A 10,323-nucleotide genomic window follows, 5' to 3' on the forward strand; every position below is an offset into this window, starting at 1 on the left:
TTTGATATATATATATATATATATATATATATATATATAAATATATATATACAAATATGTATATATATATATATATATGTATATATATATATATATATATATGTATATATATATATGTATATATATGTATATATATATATATATATATATATATATATATATATATATATATATATATATATATATATATATATGTATATATATATATATATATGTATATATATATATATATATATATATTTTTTTTTTTTAACCTTCAAAAATCTTCTCTGAAGTGGCTGAAAATATCGAGGCAACTTTACACATAGGACCGCCTATCCATGAGGAACAAAAGGTTCACATACATGATGCCAAAGGTCACATGGTTTGCCAGCCATATTGTATTTACCCTAAAACTTATAAAATCTTCTTGGCTGGACTGATCAAGGGGAAACTTCACACAAATGGTTTTATTATTATTATTATTATTATTATTATTATTATTATTATTATTATTATTATTTTCTCCTTTCTCAATTCCACTCCTAACATAAAATGGAATATATATATATTTTTTGGAAACGGAAAATAATTGGCTCTATTCCAGCCATAAAATGGTCCTCTGTTGGAATGTAGTATGGGTCTTTCACCTTTATTTATTAAAGATTGCAGTTTGAAGTCAACATCTGATTCTTCCCAGCAGAGTTTTTCCTGATTCTATTGAAAGCTCCCATTTTTATTCTCTTGTTCTACGATTTGAGGATTGACATGTCCTTATCGTTTATGCAATGTGTACAAGCTTCAGAAATGTATCCTAAAATTTGAAATTGTGCAAATTTATTGTTCACAGTTCAATGTGCAATTGTTTATTTTGCATAATGTATGGAACTCTTCTTTTCTATAATCTTTTCCTAGTTTTATGCTGGTAAGAGCATGGATTGTATGGGGACGGTGGGCCTGCTAAACTATCGTGAGGATGGCATCACGCCCTACTTCATCTTCTTCAAGGATGGCTTGGAACTTGAGAAATGTGTATGTAACCTCCACCTTTATAGAGTATACACTTGTGATTAGACCCTTGAAAGGAACTGGTTATGTCACTAATTTATTTCCTCCTTTATTTTATTTTATTTTCCTCAGTGATGAAACTGGCCAGAAGATCGTCATTGACCTTGAACTCTAGTGGATTACATTGGAATGAAGACTGCTAAATCTTTCACAGCTGTTTTAACAACACCTTGAAATAAAGCAAAGAACCCCGATTCGTGTTTGCAGCATGCACTTGGGCAGCACCCTCGCTCGATCAATTACAAAGAAAGCCACAAACCTTTCCATTGCTTGGATAATCAGTGTTTTAATCCTCACAGAATACAACTGCAGAGAAAAGTATTGTTCTTGGAAGTTGAAACTATGAAATTCATTGGTTTTTCTCCCAAGTTCAGCTGATGTCATGTTGTGGTCTATTTGTGCAAAATAAATGAAAACAAGTAAGTTGATGCATCCTGCATTTCCAAATAATGGCTTTTTTGGGTGCAATAAAAAAAGTATAAAGGTTTATTGTCCCCCATGCCTGGTGCAGCAACTCGTTTGATTCAACTGTTCTGTATCCTGAAGTCTCGTCCAAATGTAAGTGACCATGACAGAATGGAATTGCAATGACTTGAATGATCGTCACGGCGTTGTGATTCTATCACACCTCCAGTAATTTGACACACTTTCACGTCTGTGTTCCATTTGGACACGTTTCAAACTTTCACTTCCACTGTAGTCTTGCTTGGATGTTTGTATTCTGGGCAACAGCAGTTAAGGCTTTTTTTAAACCATTGCCAGAGGAGAGGGTGTTGCTTTTGGGTCTCTGTCTTTCTTTGCACAGAATGTTAATTTTGTCCACAAACATGTCTTGGTGCTAACCAGTAGTACACTTTTTAAAGTATTTATTTCATCTGAGTATCCTATATATTATTTCTGTTACCATCTGCGCGTAATTTGACGTTTCTCCTCCGAAACTGCCAGACGGATTGTCGCCACTTTCGGCATGTGGGTCAAATGAACAGCATGGGCTATGTGAGATCACGCCAGACAGACAGGTTTGGGAATTTTGGGCGATTTTTCTAATTTTTACATTCGTTTGCATGGCGACGTGTGAAGTCACCGCTGAGAGCTGTAATGACGTCATGACGACATCGGTCATTCGCTGACGTCATTACGTCTGTCGTCGACAGACCGTCACCGCTGAGAGGCGCAATGCCACTCCGAGAAAACAGCGTCTGCAATGTAAAACCCTCTTCTGCACATGCTGACTACGTCTGAAAGTGAATTTGACACAAAAAATGTAACAAACATTGTATATAAAGAAATTCAATAAATCACATTGTGAACACCGGATATATTGACGTCCTAACGAACCCTCACTTTAGAAACTTCGCGCAGAGCGTGGGTTTGGCTAGTATCTATAGTATTTACAATTGGCATGCTTACATCTAACATATGTACTGTAAAACCACACAATTGGTGAGGGTCTGCAATCATTGATTGCTCTTTCTAGTTTATTTTTACCCTCATCAAAGGATAGGGTATTCCATTTGGGTGCGTCTGTTTGTCTGTCTGTCTGGCCGTCCGCATAGAACTTGCGTGTTTTTCTCTGCAACCACTTGTTGGATTGAGACAAAATTTTCACTAATGGTGTGACTTCATGTAGAATGTTTTTATGATAGTTATGATGACATATTCATGTGGTGTGGTGGCCATATTGGAAAAAACTTTGGACATCTGTATCTCTAATTACCCCAAGGAAAAAATTGAAACTTGGCACATAGCAAGTACTCATGAGGAATGAGTTGTGTTTTTATTTTTGATGTCAAAGGGGACCTTGTAATGACGTCATAATTGCATATGTAGAATGCCACATCTGATGAGTATGAAAATTTTTGAGGGTCATCTCGGGATAAAATGGTCCACAAAAAAAAAAATTCATTGCATCATTACAATTCATGTCCATGAGGAACAAAAGGTTCACACAAATATGTCGGTCACATGGTTGGCAGCCATATTGGATTTACCCTAAAACCTTTAAAAATACATCACTTGGAAGTCCTGGTGAGGGTCTGCAATCTGATCGCACTTTTTCTTGTTTTTTTTTGTTCTGGTTGAAGATCAGCACGTTGATCTGAACACTTCAAAAAAAAAAAACATTCCTGAAAGGTGCAGTTACCAGGTTGACTGCCAACTTGACAGCAGTCAAAATACCCTGGATCATGTGGAGCCAGCTTGATTCAGTTATAACCATCTCTCCTTTAGTGTTGAGGTAAAATATGCTTTATCTAATATATTTGTGTACTTCAGTGGTTTCAATATTGCATATGGTATGGTACAACACTAATTTGATCATGATACCGCCACCGCAGGTGGACGGAGCTTGTTTTCACTCTGTCTGTGAGCAGGATATCTCAAAGTTTTAAGGATGGATTCGCATGTAATTTGGTGGACAGGTTGGATTTGTGACCGGGGGGGGGCGGAGGGGGGGGAATTTGTTCTATTTTTGGTGAATATCCAGATACTAGAATTTTTAAAGTGATTATTTTATTTGAGTGGCTTGGTTAAATAATCGTTACGTGCCGGACAAAAGCACCATTCTTATTTATTTATGTATTTTTTCTCCCCACACAAACACTGCAAGAGGTCACTTGTTCAGAAAAATATAAGTTCCAAGAAAAATGTGATGGATGAGAAGCTTAAATGACGTCACTGAACTGTATCGGTGCATCTGGTAAGTGTTCAAATCACCGTAATGTCATGTGCTTTGGATTTGTATGTTTTTAATGTACACTATTTGTTTCTGAAAAATTTATCCTGCCAAATATCTAATGGTTATGATGTCACCTTGTAAAAATCGACATCAGGCCATTTCATTAGTATCTGTTTGTGCATGTTTTTATTCCACCAAATGTGGGTTTCAACACCAAACACACATGTAGAAGGAAATTGTAACTTTGGCCACTGTTGATCTTAATATCCAAATGGTATGCTGTATCTATGCATCTTTGACTTTAGCTGCTTCTGGTGTTTACTCGTAAGATGTCCTCTTCACTGCAGGGAACCGTGTTATGAAGATGTTTATTCACGGCTGGTATTATGCTGAATGATTCAGGAAGATCTGGTGTGGTCCTTGCTCTAATCGGGCAAGGGGTTTGGCCCCCTCTCGATGCCAAGATTGTCCTGATTATACTTGTACCACTTCCATGAAATGAACCCTTAGCTGTGGTGGATGAGGGGTCATCGTCAAAGTTATCTTGGGCACCAACATTAAATGATCCCTTTCTCAGGTTTGATTGGTATACCACACTATCGGCTTTGACTTGCTCACCGATTGAGGACCAGTCGGTTTTCAAGCTGGAGAACACTGCTGCATGTGATACTCAGACCCAGACTGGCTAGTTGCTCTTCGATTAGGGTTTTTTTTGTCTGATTACAGCATGAATGTTCATACAATGGGAAGGGGATGCTCTCACTATTGAGTGTTAACTGGAAGAGGGGCTCTGTGTTTGATCTTTCATTGTTGCTGTTGAGCAACATTTGAGATTAGGAGACAAGCTTGAGAATCTTCAGTATCTCCAAATGTTGGGCCCTAGAGAATCACTGATGTGGTGTAGGGCAGCACATTTTGCTGACTTGGGAAGCTTCTAGAAACCATGAACTGTTCATCTGTAAACATCTCGTTGCAAATTGGAGAGCTTCTGATTCATAGTACGTACAAGGAAGGAACTTTTAAGCATCTCCCACGTGCCTTCTGGACGTAGTGAAATGGTGTTCTTACCATCTGACTTCTTGTAAACCCATGTCTGCAAAGTGCTCGACGAGCCTGGTCTTGAAGCAGGTCTTATTGACTGTCTTTCCTTCCATCAGGACCGTACGCTGTGCAGAGCATTGGTACTGCTTCAGCAGTCTCCTCAGCTATTGGGCACAATCTTGGACGGGTCACCACTCCAACACAGGATACCAGCAAGCTGGCACTCATTTTGCTGACCTCTGAAGGATGACAGGCAGTCAACCCCCACCTGGTATTAATTCAACAGCTGGAGGGGATTTGAACTTCAGATCTTAAGATTCCAAGCCCACCACCTTAACCAAACACCAGGCATACTGTCTTTTTCCCAAACCCTTTAAGTCTACTTTGGTACAACTTATGGAGATCAGACAACTTAAAGGCATGTTCCATCCTCAGCTGAAGTCTCAAAATGGGTTAGCAGTTCTGCAAAAGCTCTAACTGTGTGTCTCTCTCCGTTTCTGTTTGGGGTATTACTGCAATGTCGTAGATGAGCTCGAAAGCGATTGCGGTAGTCATACATGGAAGATGGTACTAGCCTTCCAAAGTGATCAAATCCACCAAACAGTTTGGCAAGATTGTGCCCATCCTCCATTTTAGTTGCCATCTGTGTCAATGACTGGTCAGTGCTGAATGGTGAACACTCAATCTGTGTTGTGGCTGTGTCCAATCCATGCTGATCAACTGAATCTTCACAGCTTAAAACACCTAATATCTGTATCAAGACATGTCATAGGTTAATTAGTGACTGAAAATAGATGTAGCTATCTGTTTGGATTATTGCCACTCGTTAAAAGGTGATGGGATATCATATTGTGTGGTGGGTGAAAGATGAAGATGTTCATAATATCAAGATCAGTTTTAGATTGAAACAAGTGTGTGTGTGTGTGTGTGTGTGTGTGTGTGTGTGTGTGTGTGTGTGTGTGTGTGTGTGTGTGTGTGTGTGTGTGTGTGTGTGTGTGTGTGTGTGTCCCTTCATAAGGACTTTTTGAGTAGTGTTTTTTTTTTTAAAGGCCAAGCTGTGTACAGAAGGGTTAAACAAATCCAAGGCACAGGGAGGTGAAATTCGCTGCATTTGATGTGCAATGTGTGCAGAGTAAAACGATTGCTCATTTACGTTCATAGGATGTCTAATATATGAAGATTTAAGCACACCCTGATGTTTGGCCAAAGCTTCAAACTATGGCATGCTCGTGAGGTTGTTGTTCCCTGTCATTTTTGACGGACTTTTATATTGGTTGTCATAAAACTCACAGCGGTGCATTAAGGTGGATCAAACCTTCTGTTCTAACTCCAGATATAACATTTGAAAGTTAGAGACCTTGTAGCACAATATTGTAATCTTTTTCCTGTCTGTGTAATACCCTGCCTGCCCACACAGTGGGTTGAAATGGTGTGCCAAAATTTTTTTCCTCCTTTTTATTTTTTTCTCCCCCTGCTGTGCACGACATCTTTCTTGTACAGCAAATGTGTAAACTGAATTGATATCAAGGCAGTTTATCCATTGTTTTTCAGTTGTCCCTTCATTCATGATTGATTGATTTTTTTATTTTTTTTTTTTGACAAAATTGGCACAACTATGAACTGATTAATTTTTGGGTTCAAAAGGCTGTGCCCTTTAATTTAAAATATATCACTGCAATAACTTATGAAAAGATATTTCAACCATGCTTGATACATTTATGGACTTTAATCCAGAGATGGAACCGATTGTTTTAGATTGAACAGGTCAAAGGTCATGTGCCCTTTGAAAATCATTTTGTGGATCATAACTCGCATTGGAAGCATCTGATCTCTTTGGACCTTTTATTTCAGATCAACTGTACTGGTGGGTTGCTATTTAATGTGGGTGAAGGCATATCCATCGATGCGTTTGTGTCAAGTTCTACTTTCTTGTCCCCCCCCCCCCTCGACGCAGCAATCACTTGTCTGTCTGAGATTTAACTAGTTTTTTTTTTTGTTTTTTTTTACCATTTGAGCTTTTGTCATCAAATTTTCAACAAAGCTTTCATGAGAATATGGTGAAGACCAATTAATTTGGTCAAAAGGTCAAAGGTGCTGTTTAGAATATGGGAGAAGTCAAAATATAAAGCGCATGGGGCTTTGCATTTTCAGATGTTTTCTCGTTAGGTCATCTCTTCGAGCATGACCTAATAATATGGGTGTTGAGAGGAGAGGTGACGGTCCGTCTGTCCGTTCACAATGAAGTTGAAGCGGGAGATCTGGTCATTGGTGATCCTGATAGAGGTCTGAGACGTACACGATGGTATGACTTTCAAGGTCAGCGAAGGTCAAGGTCACGAGGCCTTTGAAGTTGCGAAAATGACGATTTTCAAATTCTATCTCCTCCGCCATTTTTCAAGCGATCTTTAATTTGATTGTTGCATATGAATCTATGGGACAATATCTGAATTTTGGTCAGGCCGGATTTTCGATATTCGCTTTCGTTTTCATATCACGTGATTTCAAAGTTGGCAAAAGATGCGAAAATGACGATTTTCAAAATCTATCTCCTACATTTCTCAAGCGATCTTGAATTTGATTGTAGAATATGAATGTATGGGACAATATCTAAATTTGGTCGGGACGGATTTTCGAATTTCGCTTTCGCGTCACGTGACTTCAGTTTGCAAAAACTGCCCTTCTTTCAGGAGGCTATATATTCTCGACTGGGCATGGTAAAAGTTAGTGAATGGTGTCATTGCATAGCAGCTTGACGTTGTCTTTCATGTCAATTCGAAAGAATACCGATATCTTTGAATACGTACACGTCACGTGACTGAATTTTGCGAAAACTGCTTCATGTCGCTGCAAAATGACGATTTTCAAAATCTATCTCCTACATTTCTAAAGTTATCTTGAATTTGATTGTGGCATATGAATGTATGGGACAATATCTCGATTTGGTCGGGCCGGATTTTCGATATTCGCTTTTGTTTTCGCGTCACTTGACTTCAAAGTTGGCCAAAAATCCCTCCTGACCCGAGAACACTACATCCTAGTAACAGGAACTCGTGCTTGGTATTCGTTAACTCTCAGTTTGTGACTCCTATTATATAATCTGCCTGCCTGCCCATAGCATAGCTTTTGAGGTACCCCCACTCATAGCCGAATGTCCCCACCAAATCGGAAAATCGCCATAGGCCTAGGTCATAGAAGCTATCAGAATCGAAAAATATCGTTGTGTTTAATATACGTCAAAGTGCTGGAAAACAATAGAGAGATCTCCATTGTTTTCCAGCACTTTGATATACGCAATCCTTCTTTTGACACGAATATTGATCGGCAGCCGACACGACGGGACAGGTGTCCAGTCATATGAAGTTTTTACGGTGTTGTTGTGATTTTGATATTGCCGGTGTTTAGCACTGCTTCGTCAAATAATCGCCATGTGCGATTGCGCTATTTCCGGTTTCCTTCCGCGTTTATCTTATGTCGTACACGTATAAACATTATTCCTGCATATAGTGCACAATCATCGGTTGGTCCAGTGGAGTCCACTGGAATATTCTGATCTGAACGAACAGAACTGTGGATAGTAAGAGTAGTGTGGTGTCGTCAGTGTTGTTATTGCACTTTTTATAAGAGATTGGAAAACAAAAAGGCTAGGCCTATGTATCGACCCATCAAATCCACTGACTGGTTTGTGTCGTAGTTGTCTGTCTGCCATTTGCTACTGTACCTACCTACTCTACTACATAGAGTGATAGTGATTATACCTCCTACTTCTACAGACTCTTGGCCATCTACCTTCTGCACATTATTTGACAGACTCGTTGGCATTAGTGCAGAGGAGAGTATAGTATATAAATTTGGTGATTGGTGTCCAGTAGACAGCTACAGCTGTGTGGTAAGTCAGGAAATAGACCCTATTCGGCTCTTGTTCGGAACACCGCAACACTTTTTTATTTTAACAGCTGGAAGGCTAGTTTTGGTTCTACCTTGTGGAGAATTATTTTTTAGTACAGATCGCAGAGTTTCAGCAACTTTGAGCTGGTGATAGATGAGAAATTGACCAAAATTTATGGCTGAAAATGCACTGCGCATGCTCAGATGTTCCGAACTCGGACGAAGAATAAGGTCTATTGGAGAGATTTTCTTGCATTTGCTATTTCACTATTAATAAGGGTGTGCGGTTTGGTTATTTCTCGCAGAGATGACCGTCACTCCCGCACGGGTGTATTTTTTTTTTATTAGGTCATCTCTATCATCTCAGTAGAAATGACCTAATAACCCCAGTCTCGAAGTCTGTCTGTCTGTCCGTCCGTCCACAATCAAACCGAGTGGAGACAAATAACCAATAGTGGAATGGATAGAGGTCGATGAGACGTGCACAACGATCTAACTTTCGAGGTCAACGTCACGAGGCTGTCAAAGTTGCGAAAATCGTCGATTTCAAATCGTATCTCCTCCCTCATTTATCAAGAGAGATCAAATGTTATAAGTGATTCAGATACGATGGACTATTATCTAGAACAACACGAGCCATTTTTTTGAAATTTGCTCTCGTTCCGATTTTATAGCCCTTCAAACTTCGCTCTGATTCCCTGTATGGGCCGTTCATAAAGTACATACAAAAATAAAAGTATTAACTTGAGAACCGGAACTCTCAGACAAATATTACATTTGAAGCTTTTGTCAGATTAAACGAAAACAATGGAACACAAGTTTATATGCACACTTACTTTCATTTATGACAATAACATTGTCTTGAATGTCAATTTGTACTTTTATTTTCATAAACGACGTGCTGTGATATTAAAAGAAAAAGGTAAATTACACCGCTAGGGCATCGTCATGACTTACAAACATCGGTTCATAAGGAACTGCTGGCTTTGCAAGCGATTATCGATGTATGAGGGGGGTGGGTGGTTTTGAAACCCGGCAGTAGAGCGTACGTACTTTATGAATTGCCCGTATTCCAGTCTGGCACGGAGTTACTTTCGACCTCTGGCAGAGATGACCGGCACTCCCTCTTGGGGGTATTTTATTCATGTTGTTCGTCTTTCGGCTGCTCCCGTTAGGGGTCACCACAGCGGATCATCCGTTATAATCCGCATACTGATTTGGCACAGGTTTTACACCAGATGCCATTTCTGACGCAACCCTGGTCGCCTCTTACGACACAGGGATAAGGATTGGGTTTCGCCATGATTCCAGGCTGCCCTACACACATAGCGCGGCCCAGTGTAGAGCTCCCGTCCTCAAGCGCGATCCTCCAACCCAAGCCTCCAAGTAGCCGGATTACAGGCGCACACCACTACACCTGCACGCCACGCCACTACATTTTTTTTTTATATATACATACATATAAAATCTTTTTTTTTGTCTTTTCTCACAGAAGGATTACAGGCGCACGCCATGCCACTACATTTTTTTTTTTATATATACATACATATAAAATCTTTTTTTTTGTCTTTTCTCATCAGAAGGAATCTCAAGCTAAGATATTTGAATCATTATTTTCAAGAGCTCAAGCTGAAGTCTTTTAATGCAAATTGATCAAAAATGTTAAAACAAAC

The 10,323-nt window shown here is 39.3% G+C and overlaps 1 protein-coding gene across 1 annotated transcript in view; it reads left to right on the plus strand.

Annotated features, from left to right (window-relative positions):
• The window catches only part of TPT1 (tumor protein, translationally-controlled 1), a 22,598-nt gene extending 21,064 nt beyond the window's left edge, over positions 1 to 1,534 (plus strand). Inside the window, exons 5-6 of the mRNA XM_085881325.1 lie at positions 895 to 1,011; positions 1,120 to 1,534. Of these exons, the coding sequence (XP_085737451.1) occupies positions 895 to 1,011; positions 1,120 to 1,122 (120 nt within the window). The 3' untranslated portion in view covers positions 1,123 to 1,534. The remainder of the gene's footprint in view (positions 1 to 894; positions 1,012 to 1,119) is intronic.
• The last annotated feature ends 8,789 nt before the right edge of the window (positions 1,535 to 10,323 follow it).

Source organism: Eptatretus burgeri, chromosome 5, assembly GCF_056783735.1.
Source record: "Eptatretus burgeri isolate ZD-2024b chromosome 5, Ebu_testis_v1, whole genome shotgun sequence".
Taxonomy (NCBI): Eukaryota; Metazoa; Chordata; class Myxini; order Myxiniformes; family Myxinidae; genus Eptatretus; species Eptatretus burgeri.